Source organism: Aptenodytes patagonicus, chromosome 13 (genome assembly GCF_965638725.1).
Source record: "Aptenodytes patagonicus chromosome 13, bAptPat1.pri.cur, whole genome shotgun sequence".
Classification (NCBI taxonomy): Eukaryota; Metazoa; Chordata; class Aves; order Sphenisciformes; family Spheniscidae; genus Aptenodytes; species Aptenodytes patagonicus.
The window spans coordinates 4618641-4642951 of NC_134961.1; the positions used below are offsets into that span (position 1 = coordinate 4618641).

Genomic DNA, 24311 nt, shown 5'->3' on the forward strand with positions numbered 1-24311 from the left:
TCCAGGAGGACTGGCTGGTGAATTACTGCTGTTCATAAAGTCATATGGAACAAATGGAGACTCTTCCAGCCTAAAACCACTTGAAATAGCACCTAATTAAAAAAAAAAAGTCATCAAATATTTTTCATAGCCAATTTTTATATACCACATATATATATATATATATATATATATATAAAAACATACCCGTGTAAAGCATTCATGAAATACATAGCAGCATACTGTCCTCTTATGATGTCAAGTTATATAGGAAGTCATACAGGGTTATATAATCTAAAGTGAAATGCCTCTGAATAATTCAGGAGAAAACCATAAGAATAATCTCCCATGAAATCATCTCATTAAGATAGCATACTTATTCAGTTTAAGTAAAATATTAATTCAAGAGGGTAAGACCATTCTGTGAGACCCCAACTGGGTAACAGGGGTAGTGAATATATTCCGTGATGGGAGGGCTTTTGGAAGAAGCCTCTACAAAATCTCAAGGATCTTTAGCTGCTGCAAAGCTCTGTAAATTCTACTCATATTCCTGGGAGGGGGGAAAAAATAAAAAAATTAAAAATCACTGGAGGCAGAGCAAGGAACAAAAGCCCTGTACACAATCTATTTGATTCTGTGCAAGTCCTGTAAGGAGAAGTTTAAAAGTTGTTACACACAGCAAAGCATCTACAGTTCTGAGGGAATAACTGACTTTTACTAGTGAGTCAATGCAATATGGAGTTCAAGTAATCAAATTCCTAATACTATTCAGAAAACATTACCTACAGCTAAAGTAACACCAACACTTGTGACTGCTGTTCATCTGTAACAATCAGATGAAGTTCAGAAGTGCAGTAGCAGGTTATCTCCACTAGATGCTTAAGGCAGCAAGTCATTTCATAGTAGTGAAACAGCTGACATATCTAAAAATATCCAAACAATCTGAAGACTGAACAGTAATAGGAGACTGGAGACATTTAATAACTATCTTTAGACACAGAACCTTTGTGCTACAGACTCAAATTTTAACTGGATGAGATTTCAAGCAACTGAAACAGTTGAAGTGTCATATGAATCCTGATTACTGGAATGAAATATGAAGCAACCAAGTCCGCCTCCTCTATCCCTTCTAAGCTCTCCCCATTTTTAGAATGCAAACATACACATTCATAACCAAAACCTGCAACTAAAAATGTCAGACATGACCAGAACACGTGCACACAGAGTTAAATCCCCATAAATCACCTTAAGGCCAGCAGAGTGGGGGGGAAGAAAGCTAGAAAATCTAAAGCTTTTGGTTTAAACATATATGAAACATTCCAATCCAGATTAAAGTAAAACTAGTAGCAGTAGTCACACTTAAAGAAAAGTCTGGTTAAAAAAGGAATTCTGCACATTTCTACTAAATCTCATCACAAGATTACTTCTGTAAGTAAAAACATTCAAGCAAGCTATGGGCTGCTGTACAAGACAAGCAGCAAGTTTGGCACAGACAACACAATACAAATTCTGACAGCTACAAGCAACACAAACAACTAGTTACAACTACAGGCCTAAATATCGCAAACCTGCATTTTATACACAGAATGTGAAAATCTGATGTGTAATGTCAAATACTCCTTTAATGACACATTTAACATACCATGTTTGCTGGAGTTTTGATCTAACGATGTGTTCACAGAAATGCTGTCTACTGTAGTCCATTTCCTCAATCGAGATTGTGGCTCTTTAATACTGCTCATATCCATGTTTACATTCAAGTTTGAGTTCATTCCTAAAAACATATATAGCTTATGAAATACAGACTAAATGTTTTTCTTCTGCTAATTACCACTATTGTCCTAATAAACATTTAAGAGCATATTACTATGGTTATTTCATGCTTCCAAGTCTCTGCTTTTGAGAAACATTCTAGCATTTAATACAGTGAACTTATTACAGACAGAAGCTAAGCTAAGCAATGCAAAGCACTCTGAAGTTCTCAGCTGATGTCTTCATGCAAAAATGTCAGTGGAAGAAGCCATTGAGGAAGTTAGAGAAACTAAAATGTAAACGTCTAAAAAACGTGGCATTTCTAACACCGGTCTAGCACCAGCACAACAACTGATCTCATCTGTACAAAGTAGAAGTACTGTACTTTGAAGAGCTACGCTCAGTTATAAAAGACACTCTTCTCAGCAGGAGGGTGTGTCTGTACTCATCCCTATTCAGCAGAAGTTCTGTACTGGTATCTGCAGTTACAGCCTCATTCCCTTTCTTATTTGGGCTGTTCAACAGGACACCTCGCCAGCTTCTGAACCATGCCAGCACAGATAGATAAGCACTTTGCATGGAACTGCACAAGTAATACTACTCTCTTCTTCACACTGTATTAAAACCTCAGTAAGAGAAAACAAACAAAACTTGTCTTCGCCTGTTCTAAGCTGTTGTCTGTATTTCAAAATGTTTATCTGCCAGAGAATCAACACAATGCCAACCCAAATCAATCCAAATACCTGTGAGAACCAGCTACTCCGGGCTTGAACAATGTGCCCACGCTTTTGACTTTGGCATGCCTGCTCTCTTTCCAGGTCTGTAGGAATCCTTAATTCACAACCATACCTGGTTACATTTCCAGCCCTTCAGATCTATTTACTTCATTTCTGAAAATAAACCACTACAACATTTTAACTTAGGGCCAGAGACACACATGGAACTTCTCAAATTTCTACTAGAAACACCTTCATTCAGCACTGGAAACTAGTGCTTAATTTTGTTCCTGAGTCGATATTCACTGCCATATTGAAGCTGATTTGTTTTTTTGTTTGTTTGTTTGGGGTTTTTTTCATTTGTTTTTCCTTAAATGCATGATCAGATGTTGATGTCAGAAAAGTAGCCCCTTGAAAAGCCTCAGAGAAAGGCTCAGCCTTGTAACAGGACAGCCGAGTTTTAAGAAATATAACAACTATCAATAGCTGAAACAGAAAAAAGGAAAAGTCCAATCAATCCAGTTTCTGACACCTCTCCCTCCGGCATTTTGCTGTTGTCAGAGCAATATCCCATGTACAACAATAACCTTTCTTCTAACTCTGAAGAAGCTTGCAGAAGACAGACCTCTAAAAGAACGGCAAATAGGTTTGCCACAAGCTGGCAAAGAGGCACATGTAGCTGAAAAGGTTAATGCCAGCCCCTTGGCAGGCACAGATCCATGTCCATAGCTCCATATTTGAAACCTGTGGACTGAGGGATGAACATCAGTCCCTAGACATAATCTAGAATTTAAACAGTCTTCCCAGAAGTACTTTTTCATATCCAACTGTGGAAGATTTTATATTGTTCAGCTATACTCACTATTTGGCAGAAAAAGGTATTTTTAATATTAGAAATACTTAATTCTATCAATGAATCGGGATGTGACTGCAGCACTGGTCCACTAGAGAGAAGGACACCCCCCACCCATCCCCAATCTCTGCTTTTGATGAACAAATACCTAGTGAATCTCGACAAATTCAGTTCCCCAGAATGCAAACAGGACCTCCCTGCTTTCATTGCTAGGTCTCCTGACGTTAGAACATGGAGAAAATAACATACCTGCAAGATTTTCCAGAAGACAACTTGGCAAGTTCAGCTCCTTCTCACATGACTATGCTACTATACTTTATGCACTTGGAGGATGCTACCAATACTCCTCGACTCAATTTTTCACTACAGGGTGAAGAAACTCCAGCAACCTACTATTTCTACCCTTAAGCTTTTATTTGTGGACTGAGTGTGGCTCAACTTGCTTATATCACTATACAGTACTACTCCAAAGGGATCCCAAAGAATTCTTATGTATACTGCAGCAGATTCCTGAGGGATCTCAAAGCAATCTTACATATACTGCAGGTTCCTGAAATGTGGCAATGATTAAGGTGAGAAAGCAGCTACTTAACAATAGTATACAACAATTCAACTCAAGAAATGAAACAGAAAGGAACCTAACGTAGGCAGGATACAATTACTCCGCATGAAGTTTGGCGAGAAAGTTAAATATTCCTTTCATTAGACCTAACATAGTGTCTCTAATAGCTAAACAAACTTCATTTTTATGCCTTGCCCTTTGAATCAAAGCAGTAGTTAGATCTTGATGCCAATCATCATCAGCAACTATTAAGCAGCAGCCTGGACTTAAGACTGGCCACAAGCAAAATTCCAGTGTGCCACATGCAGTGCAACAGCATGGCCTGCACCAACCCACTGGCTCCATAACACTCCACCTAGAAGCACAAGGATTTCAGCAGCAGTCTATTAAACAAACTTTCCTACAAAGGGCAATGAGAATGCAAAGGAAATCAGCCCAACAGAAATGACCAGATTAGAATAACGTAGAAGAAAAGCAAACTGAAGAGGAGGAAAAAAATAGGGATAAAGAACAAGAGGTAAATGGTATACAGTTGTAGTAAGTGTAAGATAGCATTAAAAAGGGACCTAAAGTAAGGAGAAAATATACAAGCCTGGAATTTCTGAAGTAGAAATTGGACAGAAGCCTGGAAATGTAAGGAGAAAGAAACAGGAGATGTTTGTATTTATAAATGTTCAGACATTTTGCCTGAAATTCTTTAAAAATGCATTCTTTAAAAATGCAGAGCTAAAAGCTTTCTTTCCTGGACAAAACCACTAAAAGGGCAATTAACATTTTGTTCTACCTATGCAGTTCCAGATTCATTGAAAACATTTTTAAAATCCAAAGAAATGAGACCACATCAATGGATTCTTTGTATGGATTCTACTTCTAAAAATCCTTTAGCTCCAGGAATCATAACTGCAGAAGGACTTTGTATCATCCTTGGGACCCAGAGGATAAAAAAAGAAATAAAAGGGGAAGACATTCTTTAAGAATGCAGAGCATTTTGCACTGAAATACAGTCACTTCTGGGAATGAGTGCACTTGTGGAAAAAGTTCTTTGGTGAACAAAGATAACTGGGTAAGGCCCACAAAGAATTACTACTTTCATTAAAATCTTAGGTGCTAACACTATTACAATCACTATTGTTTTCAGAGGAGGCAGGCAACGTGAAAAGAAAGGCTGTGTGTCACATAAGCATTAATTGACTGTATGAAATTAGCATGGAGAAACCCACCTATAGGGAAGCTGCTGAATGCATTTATTGGCGATGGCCCTTTTTGTAGCTCAGGAGTAGCGTGGGGTATGACATTCTCAAGGAAAGATTTCATGGTGGGTTGATGGAGTGACTGCTGTTGGGAGGGTGGAGTTTGCTGCTTCATTAACAGGTTTGGATCAAGCTGACGGGACTGTTGCATCATCTGTTGCTGCATACTAAGAGATCGACCCTTAAAAAAACAGAGCAGTTACAATATAAATAGGCAAAAGCTTTTCCACATTTAAAAAAAGAAAATTAAACGCATCTTTGTGCTCCGTGCATCTTAGCACAGCAAAACCCCAGCATTAAGCTAAGTCACTCCTTTAAGGCTTGTCAAAAACCCATTCACTCTTGCACACTTTAATACAATTTACAACAAGAAAGGCAGATCAGGACGAAAAACAGTTTTTAAAGATAGTTTGAAAAGTTAATAATAAACGTGTTTATTTACCTGCTGCTCCTGCTGTTGACGACCACCAGAAGGCATGCTTCTTTGATTCTGCGCTTTTTGCTGCTGAGCCAACAACCGCTAGGAGACAGTGTTTTGTGGTGTTTTTTTTAAGAACAGTTTATAGCTGACGTTAAGTCTCTACTTAGACTTTCAAACAGAACACAGAGCGACTAGCTTTGTTAGCTTACCTGTAACTGGGAGATCTGAGAAAGCTGGTTTAACTGGGACAGTTGATTCAACATGGCTACCTGTTGTGGGCCAAAAAGTGGGCTCAGGCCACCGTTGTTTGGTGCATACTTCAGTAATGATACTGGAACCTGCAAAATGGACCGGTATGAAGAGTGACTGGCAGTAACGTACAGTTAGTTATATGAGATGTAGAATATTATAACCTCTGGTCAACAGTTGCCTAGTTTCTGAAACATTCATCAAGCCAAGTATGTTTTCAAATATTTACACAATAAATATCAGCAACACCAATAAACAAAAAAACGATTTTCTGAAGCAGCAGTTTGGTAGTTTATACACAGAATGTTTTATGTACTCAATTACCTGAGGGGATAGTAATGGAGGAGGCACTTGAGCACGTGGATTAGGCTGAGATGAATTAAGAGGTTGTGCTGGAGGCTGCTGCATGCTCCTGGGCTGTGCTGCTATATTACCAACACCAAACATACTGGGATTGCCATTCTGGGGAAAGGCAGACAGTTAATGACAATAGTTAGTGACAATAAACCTCTTCTGCTGCTTCTCCCACCCCTATACATTTGAATTAGAAGTTAAACACATATCAATCACATAGGTAGCTAGGATATTATATCAAAAGGTATTAAATGCTGTCAAGTAACATGCCAAGGATATGCACACAGCCTTACCTGTCTAACAGAATTCAAGTTTTGCATACCCAGCCCTGCTAGGGAGCCAAGGGCTTGGTTAGGTAGTGCATTATTTGAAGGGGGAAGCTTCATGTTTTGATTGGACATAAACTGCATGTTTTGGGACTCGTCTGCTACAATGCCATCCTGATTGGACAGACAAACCGATGCGCAACAACCAGCCAGCAAGCAAGCAGAAGGGAGAAACCATTGCCAGGAACAGAAGGGAAGAGTCACATGACAGTCCAGCACCAGCAGGAAATAGGCAGAAAACAAAAGAGATCAGGTTAGTCATTTGCACTGCAAATGGGCTACAGAAAGTGCTTAGTATTATATATCAGTAAGTTAAAAAGAACAAAACATATCTCACGGATTAACAAGAAAGCCCTCATTTTCTTCTCCACTAAATGCAGAAAGCTAAGGAGCACACAGATAACTACTTAGAATGCAGAGTCAAAGAAGTTTAGAAGTGTCCACCAGTAAGACACCTACTAACCTTATCAAAGTAAGGACTGCGATCCATGGAAGACTCTTTGGAAATCTGAGGACGAGAACCAGGGCCTTTTCCAACCACACGATTGTAATCTCCAACGTTGAGGCCATGCTTATCCATCTCCATCCGCTTATCTTGCAATAACCCTAAGAAAAGGTGAGAGATGTGACTACAACATTGAGGGATTATTCAGTTTTCCAGATACACTAGAAACCCGTTTATGCTTATGAAGAGCTGAACTAATACTGCTCTCAAGCTAGACACTAATAAAAGAAAACACCGGTTTAGCTCTCTGGGCTTTACTGAAAAGGGAAAGGAAACACTGTGAATCAGCGGCTACAGACAACTCAAAACTTGGAATCCACAAAGCGTCAACAGATTTTGCTAGGCTTCACAAAAACATTCTTCTGAGTTTTCTCTTAAAACCAAGAAAGTATAATTCTTTAAACTTGAGTTTCCAGTTGCGAATGCCACTTTTTTTTTTTAGTAGCAATACGCATTGTCTTGGCTTTGAAGTAGTACCTTTATCACATCCCCTACATTTGTGTATTGTTTCAGAGGCCCTTTAATTTGATTCAGTTAAGAAAAAAAACTATTTGGCTAAAAAAAAAAAACCCTCACAAATTTAAAGTATTTCTGTTTATTAAAAGCAAATTTTAAGTTATCTTTTATCATTAATTCCACTAGGCAAGCTAGAAGATCAAAATAAGTAGTAGTAAAGGAGTCCATTTAATACTTCACTGCGTGCAATGCAAGAGAATTACTTCCCAAGCAGATGTTTTAAATTAAAATTTAAAAAATTGAAATCATTTAAATATGAGGCCTGCCATTAATATTAAAACCTAAAATTCAAAGAACAATTTCTTTACACAATAGACTATGAGCCCAAAAGTGAAAATACTAGAATAAAAAGAGTGCAACTATAATAAAACCTACAATGCTATAAATACTTTTAATTAAATATTTTATCATTATAATATAGTTATTAATGTATTAAAGAATTATACTATTTTTGATTTGCTAGAGGAATCATAACAGTCAATGGATTCAAATAAAAATAAAACTGCTCACAAGTCATTTTACACTCAGGTTTAAATGTTTCTAAAGTAATTGTTCAGTATTTAGTTCTTAGAACTGAAAATGTGTTTCCAAGAATGAACCACAATGAGCGAGTGTGGTATTCGGAACATTTCTGTTTATATTTAAGTGAAGGTGTCCAGAAGGCAATCCAGATACTTATATTACAAGAAACAAACCCACCACACCCTGAAAACATTCTTTCATGTCATATACAGGCTTAGCTTGATTTATGGATAATATTACTATAGCAACCAGGTGATTCAGGTGTGTAGCATTACTCACACGCACAAATTTTTTTTCTCTAGAAGGGTATTCCTTTTCTTCAGGGAAACATATATTTAACTATATATAACTATATATATATTATATATAGTTTTTTATAAGTAACTTAAAGAAGGATATAAACTAAAAAAGAGACTGGAAAGGAAAGCAATAAAACCCAGCTAGGTTTTCCTATTCTTACCTCCAGACATATCCATCTTATTGCTCTGTATGGTTTCTTCTGGTGATTCTCTCTGAAGTAATAAAATGAATCATAATTATTTAATAATATTTTTAAAAGCTAAAACAAAGAGATTCACATATATTATTACAATTCAAACCTGCAAGAAAAAAAAATCAAGACAAATCAGATGCTATGTTAAAGCATTTTCTCCATTTAGTTGTTACCCAAGTGAAAACAGGTATCTTCACCAAAAGATGTATGCAACATTAAGTGAAACAACAGACTACTGGATGAATGTAGTGCTTACAGAAACACTTTTCATCAATAAATAGGTCTTTTTGTAATGAGAATGTAAAGAAAAGGGATGGGTGACAGAGAGGAGACAAACAGAAGTAAAAGAAAAATACTATGAAAAAGGAACACTAGGCAATTAAGCATTTTAATCTTTGTGCATTATTACTGCCTTCTTAGAGTGCTAGTTAAGCCAGGTAAAGGTAAATACTTACTGAAAAACTGAGATTTGTGAATTGCTTAATGAACGGATTGATCCATGTTTCATCTTGCTTATTTCCACCTTTCATTATTCCCTTAAAAATAGAAAGGAATTCCTGTGATACTCAGATGTTTTTACCACCTACTGCTTAAATTACATTATAAAATGTTATGAAGATTAAAGCTTAATGGTACTCCACTCAGTACAGCAATCTGTTCTGACTTAGCTTTTAGAAATTACAACAGTGCAAAAACCTTGACTCAACCTCCTCTGGGAATTATTTTACAGAATAAGAAAGTAGTAGTGCTCAGGAACCTCACCACTTTTTTTTTTTTCCTTTCCATGGCCAACTTGCATTCTTATGTTTGGGCCTGACATCTCGCAAACCAGAATTACCTTTGTGGGCATTTTTTTCATATATGGTGGCCAATTTAAAGATGGGTTAGCTTCTTGTGAAGAACTGCTGTTCCACATTCCAATCTCCACATCCTCTTCTTCCTCCCAGCTGGTCTGACGACTGCCTGTCAATGGCATATCATCTCCACACCAACTATCTTGCATAGATTTAGGCCCTGGTTGTGAAAAAAACCCAGCACGTTAACATTTCAGTAGCAACTGACTGCCCTTAACACAGAAGTTAGCTTTATGTTTACTTCAAGATAAAAAAAAACTCAAAAATGCAAAGCTTCTAGAGAAGTATTTCACCTTCCTCAAATACCTGTATTCAAAGATGACGCAGAAAGCACTCACCAGGTTTATTTGAAGCCTGTTGACCAAGAGAAGCGTTTCCCCAGCCAGAGGTGCCTGCTGCATCGCTGATGGGTTCTCCCCAGCTAGTACCAGTATCCATGGGTTTACCCCACGCTGAAGTTCCATTATCTACAGTAGTGGCTGGAGTAGAAGGCTCTCCCCAACCTTTTTAAAGCAGTACGAGTTATTGGCATGTTTTTAAATAGGATTTAAAAAGCTATCTAAAAGAGAATCAAGTGTTTTGCCTTTGCTAGACCCATAACAAACAATAAAAAGCATATTAGCACACATTTACATTTTGTATGAAGGTAATTATTACAACTGTAAGCTGTTTCATTAAAAAAAAAATCACAAAAATACAAGTATCATATGTAGAGAATGACATTTTGATAATAGAAATTTCTAAGATAAAGTTCCTAAGAGCTGCTTATTATATTTAAGCTACTCCTCTTCGCAGCTGAAAAAGAAACAGAGCACAGAATACTTCAAAAACACCACACAAGCTCATCTGCAAGTATCATTATTCACTGCTCCGAAAACTACAAGATCAGAAAGTCTGATCTTGAGTCCATGTAAAACCATCACCCTTCATCCTGTCCTGTAGCAGCTCAAGTTTTAACTGTTGTAGAATCAAATGAAGGAAAACTTTCATTCCTCAGGTACTATTTTAAATATTTTCCTGTGTTCCCACACCCCAGAATTCAAGTAGAGCTGTCTAGTCTTTATTAGTCAAGCAATTTAAAACTAGAACAGATCTTCCAATCTGTATAAAAATATCAAACAGCTACGAGCATTGCTGTTACTTTTTTTTTTAATAAATAAAAATGCTACTTCATTGGCACCTTCCCCTTTCCACTTTGAAACTAAAATATTGTTATATGAAGCAAGAACAAAAGAATTATTTTACAATTAACAGAAAACACAAATTTGCGTAAAACCAAGTCTTACCAGAACCCGAACTGCTCTCCTTGCTAGACATGGCACTTGAAGACAGTAGCTGCTGATGTACCTGTGCTTGCTGGTCTGAACTGCTGCTACTGTTTGGGACATTTTTATTCCACATATTCACATTTTTGTAGTTGTATTTGCTTGGATCACCCCAAGCAGAAGTTCCATCATCAATTTCCATTTTACGGCGTATTGATTCAGGGGATGGCTCCTCCCAGCCAGTGGGTTCTTCCTCCTTTGCTGGTGCCGGCATCGGTCCACCCAGCCAGCCTGACCCTGGGGGTTTGTTTGTGGCAGACGGTGCTGCCCAAGAGCCAACATCTTGTTTGTTCCATTCTGGAGAGTTGATTGGCTTTGATGAATCCCCCCAGCCTTGAGGCTGATTGGATTTAGGAGGGTCTCCCCAGCCCTGGTTCTGATTAGACTTCGCAGGCTCATCCCATCCTGAAGAATTATTTGGGTTTGTATTATTACCTCCCCAAGTAACAGAATTTGATTTACCTGGCTCATTCCAACCAGATACTGATCTGTCACTGTCACTACCTCCTGAACTGGATTTCTTAGCCTCACCCCAATGGTTACTTCTTGAATTTTCGCCCCAGTTGTCACCAGCAGAAACTGCCCAACCCTGGCTGGCCTTTTGTCCATCTACCCATCCCTGTTTGATCTTCTGTGCGTCATTCCAAGAAGACTTTTCCTCTTTGCCACTTCCCCATGATTGATTGCTCTTGACCATTACTGTAGCAGCAGAATCTTCTTCCCACCCCCCTTGGCTGTTTGACCCTTTGGAGTCTCCCCACCTTGTAGCAGACTTTGGATCTCCCCACCCTGATACAGATGAGGTATCATTATTATTAGGGCTAGGTCTATCCACACACCCCCCTGAGCTGGAAGTCTGTGTCACAGAGCCTCCCCAGGCCTCTGTCCCATTGTCAGTTTTTCTTTCACCCCTTGGTGATGTTTCAGTATCCCAGGCAGTGTTCTGTTTGATTGGAGTCTGTCCCCAACCAGAGTTGGAAAGGACACGTGGATCTAAGTCAGTTCTGTTCACTATACTTTGGAGTAATGCATGCTGGTCAACTTTCCTTCTCTCTCGATTCTGTCCTTCTGTAGTTACTCTGTCTTCGTGGCATCCAGTGCTCTCCGAACTACCTTCACTGTCCCCCGTACCTGTTTTGGCCCATGCGCTGTTCTGCTCAGTTATCTGAGAAGCAGCAGAACTCTGGCTGTTAAGGTCATCTTCCTCAGTAGATTTCCATCCATTTGTAAACTTCCTGCTGTTTCCATTCACACTTTCATTGGAATGCTGATTACTAGGCAGTTTACTCCATTCCCCATTTGAAATGTTAGTGCCGGTTTTTTGTGCAGGGTTGCCCCATCCTCTTCTACTCCCGCCAGCACTTGCACCATTTCCACTTCCACTCCCCCATGGCATATTCTGGGAGTTGACTGTCCCTGCTTCCCATACCCCTCCTCCTTTATTCCCGTTGATTTGAAAGTTAGTGCTGCCAGGCCCGCTAATGCCTGGCTGCATTAGAGTTGCATTCACAGTGTCACCATTAGCTTGGCTGTTTGGGCCTGAACATTTGTCTCCAGAGTAATTAGAACCATAGGCACCCCACGTAGTACCGTAAGATCCACCGTTTTTCGTCTCACCATTGCTAAGATGAGAAATGGAAGTGCCATTTGTAACTGGAGAGGCCTGAATCTGAGAATGATTCATTGTGCTCACGCGCCAGGCCCCATGCCCTGTATTATTAGGCAGTTCATTAATCTGCACTGAACCAGCAGAGTTTGGTAAACTAGAGGTCATAAAGTTAGTAGTGTTATTTGGTCCATTCATTTCAGTGTTAAGGTTTTGAGGTTGCCCACTGAATGAAACCTTCCTTGTACCATTTACTTCAGAATCACAATTTTCCTGAACGCTTCCCCAGGAACCGTGGGCTGAACCACCCACTTTAGAGTTAATACTCTGACTATTAGATATCTGACCTATGGTACTGCACTGAATATTTGTGCCAGGATTACCACTCCCTACAGACCCTTTCAGGGCATGTCCATTGTTCTCCAATACAGGCCAGGCACCATGGTTGCCATTTGAATTCAAAGTGCTTGGATTTAACCCTCCATTTGATGAAGAGTTTATGGTGCCCCAAGCATTCATTCTATTGTTGCTACTTTCAGATTTGCTGTCAGGAGCATCCACAGAAACTTGACATGTGCTTATTATGGTTCCATGGGATAAACCCCACGGCCCATTAATACTTCCATTGCCCACATTATTGCTGTTGCTACCAACCACAAACTTATTTTGAGAACCATGTCCAATGCCATTTCGAATGCCATCATTTTCACCACCTGTGCTCCCTGAAGCCATTATAACGAGGTTTCTCTCTGACCCAGAGCTAGAGGCAGAGTCAGTGTCCATACATTCTGATGTCAACTCTGGGTCACTGCCAGTGATTGATGGCCATGCTTCTTTGTCAGAGCCGTCTACAATAACTTTATCCCAGTTTGTGCTGGAGTCACTATTTGAAGAGACTGGTCCCCAGTGAGAATTTTCATAATGGGATCCTAGACCACTGTGGTTCAGATCTAAAGAGAAGAAGGAAAGCCCAAGAGCATTATTATAAACTTAGTATTACTACTTCATTAAACAGAAGAGGGGAAAAAAACCCAAAACGTATAAAGATACTAAGCCAAGGATTATTTTGCTTAACGCTACAGTCATTGAAGATGACAGAGAAAGCTTTCGAGTACAGCTGTTCAGAACACTGCCACACACATAACCTAGAACCCTTCCCACCAGCATGCAAAATTGCACCTCACAAAAAGCACAAAGAAGCACTTCTAAAGGTACAGTTCTTTTTTTCCAGAGAAACAGTTTTTTAAAAAATACTCTATATCAACATATACAAAGTATTTTGTAAGAACATATACATATTAAAAACTAAAATACTATATAAAATCAAAGACATTCTGAAAGGCAGAAATCTAAACAGGATATTAAACTGATCTAGTAGAACTAATTGCTATGTGACAATAGCTAGAGAAACACACACCTTCCCACCCCCATTAAAAGACATTCTATAAGATTTCTTAAGTACAAGTTATTTAAGATACTTTATTTTGTACAACAACAATCTGACACAAAAAACACAAGACCAATCTAAAGTTCTGCTGCTGCAGAAGTACAGATTAAATGCAGTACCTGAACTGATACTTCTCATTTTCATTTATATAAAGAACTACTGTTTCTTTTTCAATAAATAAGCTGATCAAGTCTGGGAATCAAGACGACATACATCCTCATTAACTTAAAAACTTGTTATGGTTAAATACATGCACCATGGAGTATTTGCTATAAAATAGGTGATACCAATTTTCATCTCATGTGTCTAAAGCTTTACTGCAGCAACACCCCCCCAACTGTTAAATCAGAACAGTCAGACAGGTGCACCAGCAGATGAAACTATGAAAGTGTGAAGCATGTGAAAAATAGTAATGGAGTTGGCAACAGAACACAAGTGCATAATGTCAGTGAAGTTTTTTACTTAGTATTTGCCTGAACTGAAAAAAGCCAAACATACTAGTGTATGCTCAGTTGCTGTATACGTAGCAAACTATGCTTCTCTGCCCATTAAAACATTCAGGTTTTTAAAAAAATAAACTGTCGACTTTTGTTGGTGTTGTCCCCTTTTTTGCCTTTACTTAGAATATTCAAAATGTACGTACCTAAAGATAAGAGAAAAAAAGTTTTATAGCTCCTGCTCACTCTTAATGGATTTTTACAGCACATGCCTTACATCTGACTAGAAATGGTACAGTTGCTTTGCTTGAATACCTTTATGAAATTGTACCTGTTCATGTTAACAGACAGGGCTAATAGTAACAAAATGCTACAATTATCAATCCTTATTTTTCTCAAAAGCTATTTCAAGAACATTTAGGGACTGGCTGCTTTAAAAACGTAACACTAATTTACAAGCCTCTTGTGTTTCCAAGAAATACATGTTAATTGTGAAGTCTGAAAGGAAGGTGCCAGTCTCACCAGCTTCTCCCTTCTGCTACAAGGAGTGCCAATTCTGCACCAGCACCAAAGCACCAAACTCTGATGCCCACCAACCCCTACCTATAAGCTCAGTAACAAGTAACTGAGTTGCAACCCCTCTATTAAAAGTGTTAGTCAACACTGCCACCTACTTAGAGGTCAAAACGTATACAAGATAGAGCTTTTGGCAATAGCTCAGCTCTCAAATGCAGGTATCATTCAGCAGGAGCCTGTTCTTAGTGCTCCAACTCAACCGCAAAAAGGGCTGATGTGGTTTATCGTGTGTAAGCATGACCGACCAATCTGAAGAGAAGCACAGTTGATGTAGATTTAAAAAGAGACCTTGTTTCAGTGTTTCCATCTCTCAAAAGGAATTTGAGAACACCATGACAAGCAGAAAATTCCACATTTTTAAATCAGACTAACAAAATTTAAATACTGCATTATTTGAATTTATAATCTTGATCTATAAGGAAACAGGAAGAAACAAGAAAAAGCTTACATTTAAGTTACTATGGACAGTTTACTGAGTATTACACTGACGCGCAACAAGTTTTGGTCTATTCTTAAATAATTTTTAATCAGTATCAACATTATTCACCCTCCAGTGAAAAAGAATCTAGCCAAAGACCCTGCCTCCACGAGTACAGAGCCTGGAGCAGCACAGAGCAGGGATCACGCACTGCTCCTCCAGCAACCAGCATGATGGAAGCTTGAGAGCATCGAAGCAATCAGTTAAGCTTCACATAGGAATCACAACATGAGAAACAAGGGTGCTGGCACAGCACTTTGGAACAGGGAGTAATGGGAAGAGACCTGTGGCAGGTAGAAATAGCACTGCAATAGTTAGAAGTGCCTGGCAGCTCCGCAGTCTTGAAGCGGAGAACCACACAGCATCCATGGGAGAACTGGAAGACATTCGTTCAGCTGAACATAACCCAGAACCACCGTTTAATGTGTTACTAGAAAAAACACTGTAGTATGTAAGCAGTTGTCCAACAAAACCCAAGATTTCAAATCCTACACTGATATTTTAAAAAAAGACACTTAACCTGTATTAAAAGACTAATAAAAGTTGAGTTGTCTGCACTCTCACGAACGACAGAATCAACAGCATCAAAAGCTGCCCTAACAAAACAAAATCTTGATTACATAAACATCATCCCAATAACATGATCGATTTTAAAAACAACACTGAAGTATACAGATGGCAAACAGCCTGAATTCAGTGTCGAGAAAGAGATACAGGTTATGACTACAAGACAGAGTGAAATGGTAAACAAACCCTAATTTGCACAACAATAGAATACATAAAAAGAAAACTTGTATTTATTAAAATTCTATTATATTAATCTAGATGCAATACACAGTTTGTAACGAGCCGATACACAAACCGCATATCATGATTAATTTCCAGTCATCCAGAATTTTATTCCATTACATACAAAACTACCTTGACTAACAGTCTTTTTCCTGGACATAAATGTGCGTTAGTGATTTCTAGTACGAGCCACTGTTCTGAAATATTCCTATCTGAATCTCCACAACCCACGAACTTCTGAGATTAAGTATACAAATACCGAATAAGCAAGGTATTATTTCTGGTATCTGCCAGATGCGAAAAATCAGAAAAACACCCTCAAAATCAAAAAATTACAGCTGACAACATATTAAATTTGGTGCACAGCAAAACGAGCCAATAACAGCCTACGCTTGTTTTTTTCCCCAAAAACTATTTAGAAGCTGCAACTGAACTTTTGCTGCTTAAATCCTGGACAAAAAAAAAATTTACACAAACCTGAGTTTCTTAAAATTCAGTAATCTAAGATTTTTTCAATAATTTGTAATTCAATAATTTAATGTTTTCTAGCTACGAGGTACCCCTGCAGGAAATGTTTGCAGGAAACTATGTATTTTCTGAAGTAGTTTGTTTGTTTTAAAGTACCATCACATGGTCTAAACTAAACAGTAGGATTGAGAAGTATAAATTAAGAAATATCTGAATCTGTCTCCTTTTCCAGTTCCAGTACATACTGGTACCCACAGACTGTGAATACTATACCTTCCCAATTATTGTACCTTCGGTCCTTATGAAAAAATGCATTTTAGTAAACAAGCTAAAAAGCACCTTTATTACAAAACGACAAAACCAGAAAAATAAAACCTGTTTGTTAACACCACGTATCTGTTTCTCTGTGGTAGAGAAAAAAGTCTTGAAGTCTGTTTGTCTTCTTAAAGTACTCCAACCCAAGAATTAGTAGATGTGGCTGTTTGTCTCCGCAATAGTTTCCTGACTGTTAATGCAGGACAGGAAAGCTGCCAGGACGCGGGTACAGCGTCCCTCTGCACCTAACCCAGCACAACTGGTGGCTCTCCTAAAAGGGACGGTCCTGCACACTCTCTCTCCCCTCTGCCCCCTCCCACCAGGGGCTCTGGCCCTGACACCCCTGCAGCACTGCGGTGAGTCAGGACAGCTCGCTGAGCCACAGGGAAAAAGATGAACCCTCAGGTTAGTTTTCCATCACAAAAAAGCTGCACTGACTCACTAAGTAGCCAAATTCAACACAAGGGAAGAGAGGGGAAGGAAGAGGAGAGAAGGATTAACTTCACCCCTTTGAGAGCAGTCTTCAAGGTAAACAGAAGAGATGCAACACGAAACGGTTCTCCTAAGCACTGTGCCCACAGCAGCCCGACGGGCACGTGGCACAGCCAGAAACAGAGCCAGTACAAACCATCCTACAGCACTATCTGCGTTACTCCAGAGCATTTCATACGGCACGTCCCCAAGTCCTCACACAGCACATTCGCTCCAAAATATTACTTAAAAATAAATAACAAGTGTTCTTCACAATCATATCCAGTAAGCAACACACACAGCTGTAGGCCTCCATGTACGTGCTACCCCAGCATAAACTCAGCATTCAAAATAGAAAGGCCCCCAGACGTGATTTCCTCCACAGTGCTGTGAAATGTCTCCGATATAAAGCACAGGCTTGCACAGATTATTCAATTTAATACTACGAAAAGGCAATTTAACATGTAAGCATAAAGGTAAAAAAAAAGAGTATTTTAAAGTTAAGGTGCCACATAGTTGAAACATCTGTTTTGGTATGAATTCTGACGTTATTTTAGAAAATTAAAAATGTTTAACCAAATGTAGTATGTAACAGCACATAGAAAGTATACTTAAGCCAGTCATTCACACAGCACATGCTATTGAAAAACATAAGCCAAAGAATAAAAAAAAAAATCAGACAAAATTGTGTGAAACATGTAACTACTACAAACACACAGTGCAAAAAAAAGGTGAGATTTAAATAGCTAACCTGACTGGTTAGGGGAGTGGCTCACCAAGTCCCGAATGGGAGGCATGCCTACAAAAAAAAAAAAGCAAGAAAATTACAGAAGTGTTACTTAAGTAAACTAGCCCTTTGAGAACAGTCCCAAACCACTCATTACTTTTAAACCGTTTATTAGCCCCCTTTTTTCAGGAAAGGTTTCTCTTAAGAGCCATCTCTCAATCTTACTGACCATGCTAGCAACAAGCAAGTTCTGAATTGCCTCTCCCACGGTGCTGAACACACCACAGGGAAGAGACACACTGATAGCAAATCCAGCTTTCTACATGTAGCATTTAATTATTAGCAATTTTGCTACTTTAACTAAATATTCCCACTACTAGTTAGTTTTTATACATTTCGCATTTAATTAACCAATTTAACATGTCCTTAATTTTAAACGTTTGATTTATATGAAAAAGAGGAAGAATTTATAGTCATCGAAACCAAAACCAGTTAATTCTTGACTTACTAACTTGGAATTTCAGAGGTCAACCCTGACACTTAAGCAAGTTCATACCACTTCTTTGAATGGCACACTTTCTCCACCTGAAAGTCATTATTTTGCTACCTGATTTAGCAAACAGAAATAACTAAGTACAGTCCAACTCTGATTTATCCTAAGCGTGTGCACAACAAACTTTCATTTACCACTCTTTCATAGCTTCTTCCTCCTAAGTGTCCTATAGACAGCATACGAAATCAAAGTTAATGTTTCAAATTCACAAATTTTACAGTTGGAGACCATAACCGTTACATTTAAGGCAATGTTTCCTATATTAAATCAACCTCCATCGCTACTAACTGCAAATCCCAACTGCTCACTTCTTCCCTGACTCCTACAATAACTGAGAAAAAACCCTCAAGTTACAGGAGGAATCTTTTGTTTCCAAAGGCTTTGGCTGTAACGTAATTTTGCAGCTCTGCTGCAAGATGCACAAGGATAAAGTGAGACCCACTCGCGTCAAAGGAGGAATCCAAGTAACTGGACTAACGCCAGGAGCCTGATGGTGCTCTCCTGTTTTGTTCTGTCCCACAGTTGCAAGCAATTACTGCTGGCAAATATTTTAGTTCACTATATAAATCATTTCATTGTGGAATAACCACCTGGCTATTTTGATGTGTTACAAAGCACAGAGGCAAACAAACATACCAAGGCAGCATTCAAGACCTTCCTTTCATGTGAAGTTTGCACATGGGGGAAAATTTCAGTAAAGCAAACAACTGAACTGGGTATGAAAATGTTCTGATAAAGAGCTACTTATGCAGATTTCTTAAAATAACCATCTTGGTACAAGACTGTATCTGTTTCAGAAGTACTACATGGCATGAGCTTCACTTATGTGTCTTTATTAAAAAGATATGCCAAATGTCCTAAAAACAGCAGAAAAAACCCCAACCCACAGGACTATCCCTTCTTAAGCTTTACTTCTAAACAAAGTGGGTTAATTTTCAAAAGAGAAGATGATTGTCCATGCAAAGCACAAGTAAAGAGATATATTTTTTGACCACTGATGTAATTAAAAAATTCTCCAATACCAAAGACTTAAAAACTTACTGTGGCCAGGGCAGTTGAAGGAAGAATTTAAATTTAGCAGTACTTGTGTTCCCTGGCTTTTACAAAGCACCTACCAAACCATTATAACCACAGCTGGAACTGGGGAGAGCGCCTACCCTGGGGTCTGTCAGGGAATGACAGATAAAACAACTGGAGCCATTCCCGACTCCAGCAATTTTGACTTCAACATTTCAAGCTACAGTTTTTCTTTTAGCCCTAAAATACAGGTAATGCTTAAAAAAAAAAGTCAAGAACCTAACAATCTTCAAAGACATTCATTAAGGTATAAAATTTGTTAACCCAAACGGCCTGTACATGGATATTCTTTCAGTAGGAAGGGATCTACAGATATGACAAATTTCATGAGATTTTTAATTTCAGAGATAACAAGGAGAGTACCTAGAAGTTGTCATTGAAGGCTAAAAGAGGAACTAGGGAGACTGAGTGAGTAAGACTGAGGCAGGCAAATGACAGTAGTACTTCCTTTCAGATACAAAGGTGTCAAAAGACATTAAGTCACTCTTGCATGCTGCTGGACTATGGCCACCTCCGCATTAACTCACAGGCAATTCGTTAGACAAGATTTTTGAAGTCATTACAAAAATCCAGCACTGAAAAATTTATTTTTCTTTACATTAACTTCTTACCTACATTTCTCAAAGAACACGACAAAACATCCAAACCAGACATTATTCCTGGTTATACTAGAGGAAAGAGATCTGTCAAGCGTACAGATACACGGCACCAAGAAAACGAGATCCTGGCCTCCCAACCCCACTTGTCGGTTCTGACCGGTCTACCTTGCACACACAGGAACGCCCCGAGCACAGCACACAGCTAACAGACACCTGACAGTACAGTGACTGACAGGACGCTACAGACAAAACAAACATTTTCTTAAGATGGGAAAGTGACTTGGCCAGCCTTTCTCTCCCCTAAAGGCTCTCGGAACCTTTTAGTTACCAGCTGGACGTGTAGATATATTATTCTAATAATTAATGTATTATTCAAACCACAGAACTACTCCCAGCAAAGCAGTTGCCTCAGACACTCAGTATAGCGTTGTGGCAGCACTGCACAGGGACACGTTGACATCTCCCAGCCTAAAGGTTGTCCAGCCACACCAGCACAAATTCAAGCAAAATTGAGCAAAACTGAGAACAATGCAATATACAAATACAACTAATTAAATATTGGGCTGGCATTCACAAAAAGTGAAATGAAGGACAGCATATTCAAAAAACCCTCTAGATAGATACAATTAGGAGGTTTAATAGGTTGTATAAAGAGTAATACTTCTTAGATTAGTTTACATGTGAATTTTTATTTAAATCACTACTTGCTACCACACAATTTGACCAGTAGAGGATATACGCTGGAGAAAAAGTTTCACCTTAGGAGCAAGCAAGTATATGAAAGGTTACTTTAAACCTGACTATAGACAGGAACAAAATTATACAGGTGAAGTGAAAAAAAAAATTAACTGCTTAAAAATCACTTCTTGGAATGGTAAAGAGTTCTATCAGTACGTTACAAAAATAATACTGGAAAGTAGTATCAGAAACATGCCTCAGGGGGCACGTGGATAAACTGCTTCCAATGCTTTGATTGTTTACTTTCATTTTAAATACTGCTTCTTCAAGACTCAGTAATCACAACAGCTCAAAATTTAACCAAAACTTGAAAGATCAAGGCTATTTTCCAGAAATCTCTTCTGTAACTGAAGGGGCTAGGAGTCACATCCTTTGTAGTGTATAAAACACTAATTTTGAGAAACACTGGGAATTCAGTAAAGTTTCAGAAGAAACTATCTGTGAGATAGTGCACATCACTGCTACGTGCACGTCAAAAAATAAATACAAGTATAAAAATAAGAAAGTATTTGTCCAACATATTAAGCATTAGCATGCATTAATACCAAGTCCCTTTGAAAATCTACAGGGATCTGTAGATCCCTACAAAGAAAGTTACTTTTTTTCAGCCAAAAATAGACTGCCCTTATTGTCCCCAAAAAATTGCTAGTACATTCACTGAACAGCAAATTATGCACATGTAACAGATAAGTTTACTACTCTTAAAAGGGTATTTGAAGAGGATGCATAACAAGCCAAACTAATAAAGGATAACTTTACTTAAATACTAATAGTAATAAAGGTAAAGGTCGATCCATTTTGTAAGACAACCTAGCTTCAGGTAGATGAACAAAGAAAAACTCTGACCTAACAACAAAAAGAAATTCTGATATTCTAAACAAGTTGTACCCTATCTATATCTCTAGATATGAAGAAAAAACAAAAGTCTTGAGATGCTGTTCAGAACGCTCTGGGAACTGTCTGAAAGACCCTTCCTTGTGAGATCTGTGTATCAAAACCGGATGCAAAAAAGATGCTTCGTACCGTGACCGTGCTTGGATCAATTGTTAGGATAAAGACTGGAAGTTCAGAACATAGCAGTGGTCGTACTGGCTTCAACATCTGTTCAGAAACAGACATGTCTACTGTACGCCACTGGCAACAATGAGCAACTAAGATGTCTTAAGTTTCAGTACGAAACTTGCACAAAGATGGCTGAAACCATCCTGTAATATTAAGCTACGACACAGGAAAAATCTCTCATCATGCTACAGCTTACATTTAAAGTTTAAATAATATTAGGTCAAATATTTAACTGAAAATTGAATTTAAACTATTCGATTTTAGTTAAAGGAAAACAAGGTACATCCCCCTCACCTGGCTGTTTTTTGCTGCTGTTCGGCACTTCTCCGTTGGTCACTGGCTGTTTATTTGTGACAGTGCTGCCTCCTGACTGGCCGTTTAATACTTTAGGAGTAGATCCCAGGTTTGCAGCTATAACTGGTAACTGCTGACCTCGTTTCAGAAGCTGTTTCTGTTCCTGGTGTCGAAATCGCGGTGGTACTTCACGAGGAGGGTATCGAGGCAAGGTCTGCTGCTGCTGACTGTTGGCTGTGGCCCGCTTGGCATTATTATTAGTGCTGGTTACTGTGGAAGTGCCGTTAGAGGTGACAGGCTGAGGCTGGCTTACACTTGTCTTTGTTTGTTCTGGCACTACCCCCACCCCCAAAAAAAAGAAAGTTGGACAAAGTTATTCATAAGAACAGCAACTTAAAAAAATTGAAGACTAAGTCAATATTCTTAGATGTGCTTATATAGTATGTAATGGCAGCATTTTTTCTGATTCAAGTTGTAACTCATTCCCCATTAAAAGCTCAATTATCCCATAATCACACAGCTTTAATAGCACAGATCTGGAAGCAGAAATATGTCTTGCTATCAATCCTAACAAAGTTATCTCAGTTAAAGTACACTACTACTAACAAGCTTTCTACAGCTTTTTCTGACACATCAGCACTACGCCAGTTTATTTTGGCATTTAAACTTTATTTTAAAAAAATATTTAAGTACTTAAAAAAAATCTTATTCCAATGGGAAACTTAAGTGTTATGTATAGAAAAATGTTATGTCTTGCACAAAAAGAACAAGAAATGAACAGGACGTACAGAACGCATTGTTAAGACTTGCCTGCTTTATCAATCCTAGCATCCAAAGGGAAATACTTTAATACCCTTAAGCCAATCTGTTGCCAGCAGGAAAAGCTAATAGCACAGGTAGCCCCCATACACAGCTTAGCAGGACTGTGCCGGCACTGATAAAACACCAAATGTGCAACTGCAACCCCAAATTATCTTTCAGTCTTGACAGCACAGCCACTTCAAGGCAAGATGAAGGTCAAATAATTTGTAGAGGTCAAGGGTGAGTGAACACACCAAACTCAGACGCTGAATAAAGGGAAAACTGCAACATCCTCAACTTAACACCTCCACCCCAACCAGTACAAAAGCAAGGGCGGTAAGTATGGGGGTGTTCAGGTGTAGGTAACTGGTTAGTAAACCAGGCTCAACGGATAGGAAGGAATACCGTGAGCTACTGGATGCGTGCTTCCTGGTGCTACTGCCATTCATCCCAACCACTGTAACAGGTAAGCTGTACTTCCAATCCCTTACATGACTGATATGCTAATGTACTTTTCAAATTTCTTGGATGAGATATCCATAAAGCATGTTTACATTTACTGTGGAACTTTCTGAGATACCTCAAGACTCGATCGTGACCTCCCTCAGCACCGACCTGCCTACATGGTCAAGCCACCATCCCTACTCAGAATTCCACAAAACGAAACTGGCAGTTTTAGAAGTTACTGAAAGAAAAATAATTTAATCTCTGCAGCATTCCTGCTGCTAACAGCAAGGGCACAGCTCGGTAATGCAACTCTGCTGGTGAAAAACATTTAAAGAGGTTCCTACTAGCTACAGGTCACTCCTTCCCCAGCAACACAACCCTTTCTGGGTCTGTACAGCCAACAGAGGGGAAAAGTGACCCAGGGTAAAGTCAACGCCACATTTTTTTCATTGAGATCCTATGAGAGAAGAGTTCAGGACACAGCTCCATCAAACTGCTCCAACGGCACCTCTAATGTGGTGGCAGGCTACAGAAGAGGACCGACCCTGCGTGCTAGGAAAGAGGGAAACTGAGGCAGGTACTACTGCTCGGGACCAGCAAGGGCTCTTGCTCTGCACTGCTGGGAGAAGAGGTGCCCGATGACAAATCGGGTTTCAGTTACTATAAGGCTGTATTTATTTTCAAGAATAGTTTTGTACACCGGCAGCATCTAAACATACATGACTTGTAGCTTGAGAGCAGCATCCTTA

The 24311-nt window shown here is 38.9% G+C and overlaps 1 protein-coding gene across 15 annotated transcripts in view; it reads right to left on the reverse strand.

The window, feature by feature from the left end:
- TNRC6A (trinucleotide repeat containing adaptor 6A) overlaps positions 1-24311 on the reverse strand; it is a 96636-nt gene that overhangs the window by 5758 nt on the left and 66567 nt on the right. For 9 of the 15 annotated variants that reach the window (XM_076350696.1, XM_076350693.1, XM_076350692.1 and 6 more), the window contains 16 exons: positions 22315-22650; positions 18016-18063; positions 10639-13233; positions 9691-9855; positions 9337-9512; positions 8954-9034; positions 8466-8517; positions 6926-7068; positions 6430-6576; positions 6107-6244; positions 5743-5871; positions 5555-5632; positions 5083-5293; positions 4455-4487; positions 1622-1753; positions 1-92 (listed from right to left, as the gene is read on the reverse strand). The exon at positions 1-92 is cut by the window's left edge and continues 67 nt beyond it. In XM_076350696.1, coding sequence (XP_076206811.1) covers positions 1-92; positions 1622-1753; positions 4455-4487; positions 5083-5293; positions 5555-5632; positions 5743-5871; positions 6107-6244; positions 6430-6576; positions 6926-7068; positions 8466-8517; positions 8954-9034; positions 9337-9512; positions 9691-9855; positions 10639-13233; positions 18016-18063; positions 22315-22650 — 4556 coding nt within the window. The remainder of the gene's footprint in view (positions 93-1621; positions 1754-4454; positions 4488-5082; positions 5294-5554; positions 5633-5742; positions 5872-6106; positions 6245-6429; positions 6577-6925; positions 7069-8465; positions 8518-8953; positions 9035-9336; positions 9513-9690; positions 9856-10638; positions 13234-18015; positions 18064-22314; positions 22651-24311) is intronic. The other 6 variants (XM_076350695.1, XM_076350694.1, XM_076350701.1 and 3 more) reach the window with 4 other exon arrangements.